General features: G+C 40.9%; 1 protein-coding gene across 1 annotated transcript in view; it reads right to left on the reverse strand.

Annotated features, from left to right (window-relative positions):
* Nucleotides 1-14,757, reverse strand: part of SYT6 (synaptotagmin 6) — a 602,681-nt gene that overhangs the window by 269,999 nt on the left and 317,925 nt on the right. Inside the window, exon 2 of the mRNA XM_089681083.1 lies at nt 13,726-14,080. Coding sequence (XP_089537209.1) covers nt 13,726-14,080 — 355 coding nt within the window. The remainder of the gene's footprint in view (nt 1-13,725; nt 14,081-14,757) is intronic.

Here is a 14,757-nt window from a genome sequence, read left to right on the forward strand (position 1 = left end):
GAGTATATAACAAGTTCAGATGTTGAATCCAACCCCCATTTAGGTCAATGGGAGTCAAATCTGTGAAACCAGTTTTCTATATTTTTAAGACCAATAACCAAGGGATTGGCAGAAAAGTATGAACGGGTGGGAAAGGGGGTGGGGGCTAGGAACTGCCTCAAGAGGCATGTACCAATGCAGAAAAAAAAAATGTTTGCAGGGGACAATGCATTTAATAATGCTTACAGTACAACATTAAATGGGCACCTACGTGGGAGTATCCTAAACCTGACGGTTAAGTAGTATATCTCTACCATGTAAACAAAGTACAATAGAAAATGTTTCATTACTTGAAAGAAAAAATAAAGGCTTTTAAAATGTCTTCATCAACGAAAATGAGGGTCTGGTAAATATTTTGGAGGTGAGGGTCCCATTGCATTATTTACAAAATGAAAGTTTACAGGAAAAAGTAAAATAACAGCATTTTGTTTATATATACACTTAATCTGAGCTCCCCTTTCTGAAACATACCAGGCCATATTCTCCCCTCATGAAAGGATCCATGTTGATGACAAGGGCCTCTTATCCACATCCTTGGCCTGATGGACGTAAGATAAGGGGGACCCAGATATCTCCCCATTTGAATGAGTAAAGGGTACATAGTACCTCTACTCATTAAAAAAATGTCAGCTGTAAATAATTACACACAAGTTTTTGACAAGTGATTTATTAATTGCCTCCCAACCACGCTATAGCCGAAAGATGGCTACAGTATGGTTGTCCAGTTCTGGAAGGGTGTCCATGGAATGGACATCCTTCCAGAACTCGCCCCCTGTGTGCTCCCAGCGGCATCCGGCGCTGACGGTGGTCACTGTGTCCTACGGACACAGCTGATCACGTGATGAGGTAAAAGGACAATCACAGCGCCCTTTTACCACGTGATCAGCTATGTCCAGTGAAGCAGCAGATCACAAAGTAAATACAACTGTCGGTTATCGGCAGCACTTTCCTCACGCTGTCACAGTGATCAAAGTACTGGCGATAAACAACATATGTGACAGGGGAGATATGTGATTATCAGTGCTGCCCAGCAGTGCCCTGCAATGTCGCCCAGCAGTGTCACCAATCAGTGCCCAGTAGTGCCACCCATCAGTACCAAGCAGTGTCCCCCATCAGTGCTGCCCAGCAGTGCCATCCAGCAGTGCCGCCCATCAGTACCCAGCAGTGCCACCAGTCAGTGCTGTCTGTCAGTGCCTCCCATCAGTGCTATCAGTCAGTACCACCCATCAGTGCCCATCCGTGCTGCCTATCAGTGCCCATCAGTACTACCTATCAGTGCCCATCAGTGCCATCTATCAGTGCCTATCATTGCTGCATATCAGTGCATCATCAGTGCCTCCTCATCAGCACCGCCTCATCGGTGCCCATCAGTGCTACCTATCAGTGCAGCCTCATCAGTGCCCATCAGTGCTGCCTATCAGTGCCAATCAGTGCTGCCTATCAGTGCAGCCTCATAATTGCACATCAGTGAAAGAGAAAAATTACCTGTTTGCAAAACAAAGAAAACCTTTTTTTTAAACTTTTTTTTTGCTATTTTTTTGTTTATAGCGCAAAAAATAAAACACCCAGTGGCGAGTAAATACCACCAAAAGAAAGCATTTGTGTGAAAGTAATGATAAAAATGTCATACGGGTACAGTGGTTCATGACCGCTCAATTGTCATTCAAAGTGCGACAGCACGAAAGCTGAAAATTGGCCTGTGCAGTAAGGGGGTGAAAGTGCCCAGTAGGCAAGTGGTAAAAAAAAAAATAAAACCCCCTCAGCATTGTAAATCCAGCACAAATTGGGATAAATGCTGCCTGCTGATAGTTTCCCACCAATCATTTAAATTAAAAACCTGCAAAATTGCACCACGCTCCTGCTGCCAATGATAGCTCTCCAAAGCTTATATAGAGGAGGGTAGAAATGTGTTGACATCCAGGGTTGTGGAAAAGAGGTCCTTGTCCTCATCAACATGGCCCCATCTACCATGACTATATTTGGTCCATGGCAATGACCATGTTTGGTTAGTAATGTCAACACCACCCTGCCTCTTTTCTTACATAGCCACTGACATCATTGGCTGTTATTTTGCCTGACAATTGTCAAACTTGTGTTTGGACTTAATCTCAAGCTCATCCTTACCTGGTACACGTCTTTTTTTTTAGAATTTACATGGGCTTAATGCTACAATTTTAATCATTATTGTCAACAGAGTTGGCCAGCACATACACCTACCATTATCAAATTATATTATAGATAGAATATTGTACCCCCAGCAGCTTAGACACAATACGGGGAAGACACCCTTTAAAATTCTGTTTGGCTGCTACACTCCAGTGTGCTCCATTTCCAGCCACCATGCCCATCACATTGGCAGCACATGGCCAAGGTGTTTTACAGTGTGATGAGTGGAATCTGATGGGGAACTACCCCATCAGGTATGCTTTGCTGTTGACTGACAGGGCACTGCAGTAAGCGTGTCCTTAACAGCCCAACATTGGCTTTCAAATCTGTCCACTTCCATGCACTGTCAATCAAAAGTAAGGCAGAACTGGTGGGGTACTAATCTCTCAGTTTTCCATCAGGCTTCATCCACCAAGTGACTCTAGAGCTCTATGCGGGGAGCTTTCACATTCAGGACAGTTTCTCAGCTCAGACATACCCTACTCTGGAGTAACTTTGTATTACAACTTAGAGCTGGTCTTAAAGCAGTAGTAAAGTCTTCTTGATTAAGTACAAAAAACGTGTCCCTCTGCAGGTTTAACCTCTTGGCGCTGGCCGCACACAAACGTGTGGCCTCCCGGCATCTGGGCCTTGATGCCGAGTGGCCGCACAATTGTGTGCAATTAAGAAAAACCTATGTGCTGAGAGCGCGTGCCCTGCTCATTTCCTGCCCACATGTCCAGTACTCACGGAAAGGTCCTGAACTTCTCTTTCAATCGGGTCTTTTTCCGATCAAGTGACCGCCATGACGGCGAATCACGGCAGTCACATGACCCTAAAACCCTGCCCCACCTCCCGGCTTCTGAAACCCCTAAAGGGTCGGGAGATGCAGGCGCCAATGGGTTAAATCATAATGTACTAGTATGCACCACATATTAGTCCATTATGAGAGATTTACTTACAAAAGGAGCCCTCTAGAGCTGGGCTGTTAGGGCTCTCCCAATCCCCGGCAGCTTCCATGTTAACTCAGTCCTCCTTTCGGGTTCTGAATCTTTGGCCACTTGATTGGTCGGGCTGTGGTGACATCACTCCTGTGCATTCACATGGGAGTAACTTTGCCACGGCATGCAGAGCATGCCATAACTGTGGTTTGAGCTGCATATGAGAGTCTCAGATTGCATTATTGCTGAAAGGCAGGGGGCATTTATGTAAACCCTTATAAAAACACTGCCTGTCATTGGATTTTGGCATGCTGGAGTTTACTACCACTTTAATTCCCACCAGTTTCCTATCTGCAAATCGGCAGACATTCTTTAAAAATCTATTGCTGTCATAACAACAGGTTCTTAAAATGGCAGTAGTTAGAACTACCTCAACTGTGCACACGTGTCACTAATGTTACCAAAACTGGTGCAAATATCTGCTGGGTTTAGGCATAGGTAATTCTAAAGGGTACTACTGCCAGATAAATGTCATAAGAGCTTTTATGAATTCCCTGAACTACACATGTATACCAAGGTAGACCAACACCAGTAGAAAAGTTGCCATTTTACCATAAGAAGCACAGCTACTGCTAAATGTTTCAAGCAAGATGAGAATATGTTCTGTGGCTCCTTAAAGCTGAACTCCAGGCAGATAAAAAAAAAGCACACATTATTGCAGTAATCATCAATATTGTAAGGTTGTAATCATTAATACATCATGAAATGTATATTTCATGCAGGATTTGTTTTAAAGTTTTTTTTTATTGCTTGTTGGGATATGTTAATAATTAAAGGTCACAGTGTGGGCACAGGTGCACATTAAATAAAGAATAGACCAGATATGCTATGAGAATGAGCACTCCCCAGGGAGAGAGAAAATCCACACTGCAGTATGTGAAGTTAAAATCTAGAAGTCAGTTGCTATCACAGATATTTTATAATTTCAATGATCAGTGGTGGACAAAGGTTCATATTTGGAATTTAAATAGGTATTTGTGAAATTAGCACCTAGCATCCAATGATTTAACGTCAAGTCTGGTAGGCTTGTGGACATAGATAAGGGTAAACAAATGATCACCTCACAATCCCTCAAAAAAATCTTTAGACTTGTTGGCTGCAAAACTCAGCAGGGGAGAAGAGGTTTGTGCAAACAATTGTCACTTCGCCAAAGATTGGAGGGATTATGTTCTATCTGTAATAGAATCCAAGAGATGAATTGCAGGGAAATGAAAACAATTTTTGCTGATAGCACGCATTATGATCTACATAGAGATATAAAATGGAATGTCCTGGTTGTACATCCCTAGGTAAAAACAAAATGTTTAAATGAGGCCTGCTCACAGCAACTTTGTGGTCTGTCCACTTGTTGCCATCGAGCTGATGCACTGATGTTGGAAATCCTAACCCCACCCAGCCATTGGAACTGGCTAATCCATAAAACCAATGGTCACTTCAGGAGGCCAGAACCTCTCCCCCTTGCAGGTGTGGTAACACCTTTAAAGGCTCATTCAGATGAGTAATTAAAGTGGAGCTTTAGTCAGAAAATTCCCACTAGATTGCTGTAGGCTAGTATAGCTATGTAAGACATTAAAAATAAGTGAACTACAAAAAATAAGTGCCTATACTGTTTAAAATCCGGTAATACACTGTCTCACCCTGCTTTGTACATGCTTAGTTGCTTTCTATTTTTTGGCACTGTGCTGAAAATGTATAGGCTGATCTGCTGACAGCCTAAAGGTTTACTACTGCTCAGGGGCTCTGGGCTTCAGAAAAATGGTGGTTTCCAGTAAGAAGAAACAGGAACAATGCTGGAGGCAGTTTACAGAACACACTCATTTTGGTAGCATATAAATAATGTAAAATGTTTGTTCCTTGCTAAAGAACATTATTTTTGTATTACGTTTTTAGGGGCAAAGTTCCACTTTTAGCCCGTCCTCTGTGCAGAACTGCTGGCAGATGCATCCATGCCAGTGGTAATTGTAGGCAGCCGATAGATGTGGATGCACATGTAGAGGCTGCATGGACACAATTACAATTTAAAGATTGACATGTGGGCATAGGCAGATGCTCAGATCCAAATGCATAGCCATCTAAATGAGCCCTAAAGGTAATTGGCCAAAGGGGATAAGTCCATACAACATGTTGCTCTATAAATTAGTTCATTCAAAGACATGGCATGTACAGAATTTGGTGTTCTCTTACCACCAGGATGAGTGTGAATGAGACCTAAAACAGCCCCCAACACACACAAGAATTACCCACAAACATTATTATTATACAGGATTTGTATAACGCCAACAGTTTGCTCAATGCTTTACAATATAACGGGAGACAATACAGCAACAATACAGTTCAATACGAGAGGGTTAGGAGGGCCCTGCTCCTTGGAGCGTACAATCTAAGAGGGAGGGGCTAGTGGTACAAAAGGTAGTAACTGTGGGGGATGGACTGGTAGGAGGAATAGAAGATTCCATTATTAGCTGAGGGCAGGATAGGCTTCTCTGAAGAGATAGGTTTTCAGAGATTGCCTAAAAGTGAGCAGAGTAGGCGACAGTCTGATAAATTGGGGCAGAGAGTTCCAGAGGATGGAGGAAGCTCTGGAGAAGTCCTGGAGATGATCATGGGAGGAGGAGATGAGGGAGCTAGAGAGCAGGAGGCTGTGCGAGGAGCAGAGAGTACGGTTTGGGAGATATTTGGAGTCAAGATTGGTGATGTAATTTGGGGCAGAGTTATAAATGGCTTTATATGTTATTGTTAATGTATTCAATTTTTATACGTTGGGCAATGGGAAGCCAGTGGAGGGATTGGCTGAGAGGGATTTGCAGATACGGAACGGTTAGTAAGGTGGGTGAGTCTGGCAGCAGCATTCATGATAGACTGAAGAAGGGATAGCCTGCGATGATGTAGGCCAATGATGAGGGAGTTACAATAGTCAAGGCAAGAGATAACAAGGGAGTGAATAAGTTGCTTAGCAGTTTCTGAGGTTAGGAACGGGTGTATCTTGGAGATGTTGCGGAGGTGAAGTCTACAAGATTTGGACAGCGATTGGATTTGGGGGTGAAAGGACAGATGGGAGTCTAGGATTACACCTAGTACCCTGGCACGAGGGGAGGGACTGATGATTGTGTTATTGATCTTGATGGCGAAGTCAAGGGAGGGGGCACGGGCTGGGGGGAATACTAAGAGCTCAGTTTTGGAAATATTAAGTTTGAGGAAGTGGAGTGACATCCATGCCGATATGTCACTTAGTAGGTTAGTAATGCGAGAGGAGACTGAAGGGGTGAGGTGAGGGGTAGAAAGATAGATTTGTGTGTCATCAAACATAACTTTCACATGTTCAATACATACAGTGTGGTAATTCATGTTACGTGTGTTGGTGCCCTTTCACACCAGTGGGGGAACATTATAGTGTGAATAATGTCCTGTGCAGTGCATGGTTACATATGTTATTTATTAACTTGTTATTTATTAACTCAACATAGTTTAATCTCTTATATTTAGTAGGACTTTTGTAGGTTATGTTGTGCTGGGTGTGTGCTAAAATGATTTTAGCGTTATTTTATTGAAAAAATTGTTTTGATCAACTTTTGCACAACTATCATATCCAGTAGCATCAACTTTTTATTTTGTCAGTCATGTGCTCTCAGAAAATGTTTAGGTTGGAGGGTCTTTTACAGATTTTGAAATCTGTAAGTGAAAAATGTTAACCTTCTGCGTTTTAGTGTAGATTGCCCTTTTACAGCTTTGCACACCTTCAATTTTTGCCATTTTGCAAAATGGCAAAATATACAAACATTTATATTGTGTTTGTGTCTGCTATAATGATTTTTGTTTATTTTTATCAAAATATTGTTTTGATAAATACAGGTGAAACTCAAAAAATTAGAATATTGTGCAAAAGTTCATTTATTTCAGTAATGCAAATTAAAAGGTGAAATTAATATATGAGATAGACTCATTACATGCAAAGCAAGATAGTTCAAGCCGTGATTTGTCATAATTGTGATAATTATGGCTTACAGTTCATGAAAACCCCAAATCCACAATCTCAGAAAATTAGAATATTGTGAAAAGGTGCAATATTCTAGACTCAAAGGGGTTTATTTACTAAAGCTGGAGAGTCCAAAATCAGACTCCCTTCTGCATAGAAACCAATCAGCTTCCAGGTTTCATTGCCAAAGCTTCATTGAACAAGCTGAGGTTAGAAGCTGATTGGTTTCTATGCAGAAGGGAGTCTGATTTTGGACTCTCCAGCTTTAGTAAATAAACCCCAAAGTGTCCCACTCTAATCAGCTAATTAAGCCATAACACCTGCAAAGGGTTCCTGAGCCTTTAAATGGTCTCTCAGTCTGGTTCAGTAGGAATCACAATCATGGGAAAGACTGCTGACCTGACAGTTGTGCACAAAACTATCATTGACACCCTCCATAAGGAGGGAAAGCCTCAAAAGGTAACTGCAAAAGAAGTTGGATGTTCCCAAAGTGCTGTATTAAAGCACATTAATAGAAAGTTATGTGGAAGGGAAAAGTGTGGAAGCAGCAGGGATGACCGCAGCCTGGAGAGGATTGTCAGGAAAAGGCCATTCAAAAGTGTTGGGGACTTTCACAAGGAGTGGACTGAGGCTGGAGTCAGTGCATCAAGAGCCACCACACACAGACGGATCCTGGACATGGGCTTAAAATGTTGTATTCCTCTTGTCAAGCCGCTCCTGAACAACAAACAAACGTCAGAAGCGTCTTACCTGGGCTAAAGAAAAACAGACCTGGTCTGTTTGCTCAGTGGTCCAAAGTCCTCTTTTCTGATGAGAGCAACTTTTGCATCTCATTTGGAAACCAAGAACCCAGAGTATGGAGGAAGAATGGAGAGGCACACACTGCAAGATGCTTGAAGTCCAGTGTGAAGTTTCCACAGTCTGTGTTGATTTGGGGAGCCATGTCATCTGCTGGTGTTGGTCCACTGTGCTTCATTAAGTCCAGGGTCAGTGCAGCCGTCTACCAGGAGTTTTTGGAGCACTTCCTGCTTCCTTCCGCAGACGAGCTTTATGGGGATGCTGACTTCATTTTCCAGCAGGACTTGGCACCTGCCCACACTGCCAAAAGCACCAAAACCTGGTTCAATGACCGTGGGATTACGTGCTTGATTGGCCAGCAAACTCGCCTGACCTGAACCCCATAGAGAATCTATGGGGCATTGCCAAGAGAAAGATGAGAGACATGAGACCGAACAATGCAGAAGAGCTGGAGGCCGCTATTGAAGCATCCTGGTCTTCCATAACACCTCAGCAGTGCTACAGGCTGATAGCTTCCATGCCACGCCGCATTGAGGCAGTAATTGCTTCAAAAGGGGCCCAAACCAAGTACTGAGTACATATGCATGCTTCTACTTTTCAGAGGTCCGATATTGTTCTATGTACAATCCTTGTTTTATTGATTGCATGTAATATTCTAATTTTCTGAGATTGTGGATTTGGGGTTTTCATGAGCTGTAAGCCATAATCATCACAATTATGACAATTCACGGCTTGAACTATCTTGCTTTGCATGCAATGAGTGTAATATATGAGTCTCATATATTAGTTTCACCTTTTAAGTTGCATCACTGAAATAAATGAACTTTTGCACGATATTCTAATTTTTCGAGTTTCACCTGTATTTGCGCATGTTTCACTGGACTTACAAAATCAATAGTGCCTATTCTTTTTATTCTAACAGTCCTGTGTTGTCATAAAAAGTCTGGTATGGGGTGTTTTGAAAATTCTGAAGCTGTAAGTGAAAAATACAAAAATGAAAAGAATAATATGAGAAATTAGTCTGGCCACCTGAGGCTAAAAATGGACCGCAGGGTCTGGCAAGAAATAAGTTAAATAAATAAATAAAAAATAGACTTACATACAGACACATACAAAAGCAAAACTGGCCACGCGGTAGCACAATATTTTTGTCTGGTTGGGTTAGAGTACAGTATATGTTTTTAGTCAAAACCAGTTTGCTAAGTGTATTTCTTGATGACCTGTAATATTCATCCTGCTTCTTCGGTACATTGTGTTGTGATACATTATGTTTTGTTGGTAATTTATTGTGTGTTTTTATTGTGAGCAATAGACTGTTACTATAGGAACAGAGCTTTATATGATGGTTGGTAATGGTGGTTGTTAAATTGTAAATATAGCATTGATTTTCTGCTAAATAATGCTTGCTTAGTATATAGTTTTAATCTGTTGTAAAGGATGTTTTATACATGGTATACATAATATGCTCTTGTGTTTTTTTGTGTTCAAGTATTTAATTGGGATGGATTTTGAATTACTACGTTGCTCAAAATAGTACTTAGGGAATTACCTTTAGCTGCTTTCCCTTCTTGCAGATATGGAAGGGCTTGGCTTTTATAGGTCGCTTGAGCACTGAGCAGAGGATGGAAGCTGCAAAATTACATAATGGCAGAGGTATATATATACACATACAGTGGGGCAAAAAAGTATTTAGTCAGCCACCAATTGTGCAAGTTCTCCCACTTAAAAAGATGAGAGAGGCCTGTAATTGGCATCATAGGTAGACCTCAACTATGAGAGACAAAATGAGAAAAAAAATCCAGACAATCACATTGGCTGATTTGTAAAGAATTTATTTGCAAATTATGGTGGAAAATAAGTATTTGGTCACCTACAAACAAGCAAGAATTCTGGCTCTCACAGACCTGTACCTTCTTTTTTAAGAGGCCCCTCTGTCCTGCACTCATTACCTGTATCAATGGCACCTGTTTGAACTTGTTATCAGTATAAAAGACACCTGTCCACAACCTCAAACAGTCACACCCCAAACTCCACTATGGTGAAGACCAAAGAGCTGTCGAAGGACACCAGAAACAAAATTGTAGACCCGCACCACGCTGGGAAGACTGAATCTGCAATAGGAAAGCAGCTTGGTGTGAACAAATCAGCTGTGGGAGCAATAATTAGAAAAGGGAAGACATACAAGACCACTGATAATCTCCCTCAATCTGGGGCTCCACGCAAGATCTCACCCCGTGGGGTCAAAATGATCACAAGAACGGTGAGCAAAAATCCCAGGACCACACGGGGATACCTGGTGAATGACCTGCAGAGAGCTGGGACCAGCGTAACAAAGGCTACCATCAGTAACACACTACGCCGCCAGGGACTAAGATCCTGCAGTGCCAGACGTGTCCCCCTGCTTAAGCCAGTACATGTCCGGGCCCGTCTGAAGTTTGCTGGAGAGCATTTGGATGATCCAGAAGAGGATCGGGAGAATGTCCTATGGTCAGATGAAACAAAAATAGAACTGTTTGGTAGAAACACAACTCGTCATGTTTGGAGGAGAGAGAATGCTGAGTTGCATCCAAAGAACACCATACCTACTGTGAAGCATGGGGGGTGGCAACATCATGCTTTGGGGCTGTTTCTCCGCAAAGGGACCAGGATGACTGATCCATGTACAGGACAGAATGAATGGGGCCATGTATCGTGAGATTTTGAGTGCAAACCCCCTTCCATCAGCAAGGGCATCGAAGATGAAACGTGGCTAGGTCTTCCAACATGACAATGATCCCAAACATACCGCCCAGGCAACGAAGGAGTGGCTTCATAAGAAGCATTTCAAGGTCCTGGAGTGGCCTAGCCAGTCTCCAGATCTCAACCCCATAGAAAACCTTTGGAGGGAGTTGAAAGTCCGTGTTGCCCAGCGACAGCCCCAAAACATCCCTGCTCTAGAGGAGATCTGCATGGAGGAATGGGCCAACATACCAGCAACAGTGTGTGCCAACCTTGTGAAGACTTACAGGAAATGTCTGACCTCTGTCATTGCCAACAAAGGATATATAACAAAGTATTGAGATGAACTTTTCATATTGACCAAATACTTATTTTCCACCATAATTTGCAAATAAATTCTTTCCAAATCAGCCAATGTGATTGTCTGGATTATTTTTCTCATTTTGTCTCTCATAGTTGAGGTTTACCTATGATGCCAATTACAGGCCTCTCTCATCTTTTTAAGTGGGAGAACTTGCACAATTGGTGGCTGACTAAATACTTTTTTGCCCCACTGTACATATGTATAGAGAAAGAGAGAAAAAGATTGTATATAAGACAGCATATGGCTGAACTGGTTAAACCTCAAACCTACAAAATGCTGTGGTTGGAATTTAAAAGAAAACTCCAGGAGATATTCAATTATAGTCTTAAAGAGATTAGAAATCCAGCTTGTTTAGCAATCATTGAGCAGATAATATGTCACTTTCACTTGTGTACATTGCATGAAAACACCTGAACAACAACGTGATGGCATCTAATGTTATCTGACAACTTTCCCCAGGACCAATATTAAAACATTCTCCCTGGTACATAACTAAATTAATGCGACTGAGAGTGTGTTGACAGGTCAGCTTGTTTAGATTACCAGACAAAAATAGACATGGACAATATTGGACTTTTGAGGCAAAGGTTAAGCTATAATGCTTCCTTTTAAACAACTGTAGATTGATTTGGATACCAGTGAATAAAATTGGATAAATGAGTACATTTTGTCTTCTCTAACTGATATGCTGACAGCAGGTCCTGTAGTTTAATCAACTGTTTATAAGTCATTGCCTTCTATTAGGACTAAGGACATTATGCCTTGGCTCTAAAAAGGGACATTCAGAGCATAACCGATACGCAAACATCTTGACATCCACTAAATCTGATACAAATATGTAGGGTCTTTTACAATCTTTTAAACATTAATCTTTAAGAACAAAGCATGAGCCTTCTCTAAAAAAAACATGAGTTTGGCTCCCCAGGCATATGGTACTGGAAATCCCAAAGCAAGAGGGCTGAGAGGGTGTGGGCCCACTGATATGTTCACACACGCCTATATACTCTTCAGCATCATTTTCTGAAACATACCTACAAACCATCCCATAATGACATGGGAAGCTAAAGGAGAAGTAACATAACAAAGAATGTTTACATAAAGTGGAAAATGTGGATAGGGATACTGTTTTTTTTTCATTCTGTATATTTTTATTTTTTACATTCTGTATTACTGAACTTAATTATATTTTTGGGAGTATTATTATTAGGCTAAGGAAGCTGTTGAGTGTTCAGTGCATTTACCCATGGCCAGTGTGTAGCTATTATGAAATGCAAAGTGTAAATATGATATTGATTTTTTATAGACACCATGATTAATATTTACCTTTACTAATTCTAAGCTTTTTATTTTGCAGGATGACTAAGTATAGTCTGAAGTTTCGAACCACAATGCTTTTTTTAATTACTGGTTGTTGATCATTTTTTGTAGCAGGACAGACAGATAGACAGACAGACAGACAGACAGACAGACAGACAGACAGACAGACAGACAATAGATAGAGACACCCTGTATATTCTCAGAATGTTTACTGCTTTGAATTCCATTGTGAAATACATCCATTTTATTATAGGATTTTGACAAGACTGAATTTTAAAAACTTTTGATAATGATAATTGAGAAACATTCAGTTCTGTAAGTCATGTTCATAATGTTGTTACTTTTATTTTTTATTGTATCTTAAATTATACCTGCCAGTATCTTTAACATACATAACATGTTCCAGAATGTGAATATGGGACTATCCTACATGCAGCCTTCAGCAGCTAGGGTGCATTTATTCCCAAGGTGCTATAACAAGCATATTTCAAAATGTGTAGTATGAATTGCTGTGTTGTCAGCTGCTTTCACATTTATGTTTCTAATGACCACAAATTATGAAAACCTATGTGTAATAGCATCTTGTCTCTTGATTCTTTCCTTCAGATTTCCATAGATTGCATGTAAAAGCATTTACAGGAAATGCTTGGTGCCTGCTTTGTTATTCTAGAGACTGTATAGTACGTTTATGATACTAACAGATGTATTTAGGGCAGGAATATACTAAGGCTGACCATACGTTATACAATTTACGTTTAGATTTACCAAAAACATATAATATGAGGTCAAACCTAAACACTTTCAATTTGTATGCAATCCGGCAGGCCCTTGCCCTACATAGTTGAAGGTAAATCTCAAGGAAATAAATAAGAAAATTGTATAATGTATGGCCAGCTTAAGTGATATATCTGCATCTATCTTCTGCATGTAGATAAGCAGCCTAGGCAAAAGCACTTGACTCGAGCCCAAGGTCTGCTTTTTTGCAATACATTTCTACAATTTTTATTTTGATTATGCTATTGCTGTATATTGTGACAAGTCAGGAATTTAATTATGCAGACACAATGTTAATAAAAGGCTCACTTTGAGGAATGTCATGGAGTACTGTGGCAAACTAATACAATATTAGACATAGAAGCTTTAGCACTATTTAACTATGTCCTTGTAAACCTATATTTTGATGTTGTGTGCTTTTCACACCTTTTTGTAAGTGTACTCAACTGTGCCTGTACTTTTTAACTCTGGTAATACCCTGGCTCTAATATTTATGAAAATGCAATAGGATTGTTTTGTGTGGCCATTTCTGTGCCAAACTGTACTTAGAGTAATTTAAATTTTTTAATGTTACTAAATGCATGACAAAGGCTCACCTGGTAGACGAAGCTGGCTCAGTCGCCTGCCTCTGTATCCTTGTGCGCCTCATGATGTGTTCCTTCATGGACATCTGGACCTCTGCTGGTATATCTGGTGAGGTGTGGCTGATTTTAACTGCTGCCTCTAAGAAGCCCAAGTTGCTTGCATCCTTCAGCTTGTCTGCCATGGCTTCCTTGTCACTGGAGAACCCGGTGAAGGTTGACACGTTCTGCGGTGCTGCTGCCGAGTTAGATGACACTGCCTTGTTCCTCCAGGGCACCCACCACAGCTTCCAAAAGAGAAAGAGAAAAACTGCCACCAGGGCCAGGCCACACACAATAACTATCACTGCAAGGAGGCTGACGGACAGGTCTACAGGGGTAAAAAATAGCAGGAAGTGACATTGACAGAGAAGAGGGGGGAGGACGTGAGACAACACCAGGGGCAGCAGAGAGAAAAGAAGGGAAAAGAAAAGAATGGTAGTGAGAAAAAGTGTCAAGGTTTGAAGAAAACAAAAAGATGACAAAACTAAGTTTTTCAAGATTAATTAAGTGGGTGTTTGAGTTCGTCAACCATGTGTGAAGAAAAGAAAAAGACAATGCAGACTATTCATGAACATGGTATGAATACTAAATAATTTGAGTCATCAAATTAAATGATATATCAGTTCTGTAAAGAGTTCACGTAATCTGTCAAGACTGTGTACTTAATTAACTACTGTTCCTTCTACAACTTCTGCTTCATGCTTTGACTGGGAGGCATTACTAAAAAGATCATAACAAGTTTACATTTCTGTCATGGGACTCTAGATTCTGCCTGTCACTAAATCATTTGGAAAATTGATAAAATGAGGCTTAAAAAAAGGGGAAATGAATTTGGAGGTATTGAACACAGCAAATCAGATTCCAGATATCAATGTTCTTGTGCAGATACAACATAAAAAAGGTCTATTGGTTCATGGTTGAAATTGCTCAGCCATGCATATATGAATGAAATAGCAAGCGCAATCATGTCACAGGGCTATGTATTTAGACAAGCGTAAGAACTGA

Source organism: Staurois parvus, unplaced genomic scaffold, assembly GCF_062004578.1.
Source record: "Staurois parvus isolate SC_StPar_1 unplaced genomic scaffold, SC_StPar_1.0 ptg000258l, whole genome shotgun sequence".
NCBI lineage: Eukaryota > Metazoa > Chordata > Amphibia > Anura > Ranidae > Staurois > Staurois parvus.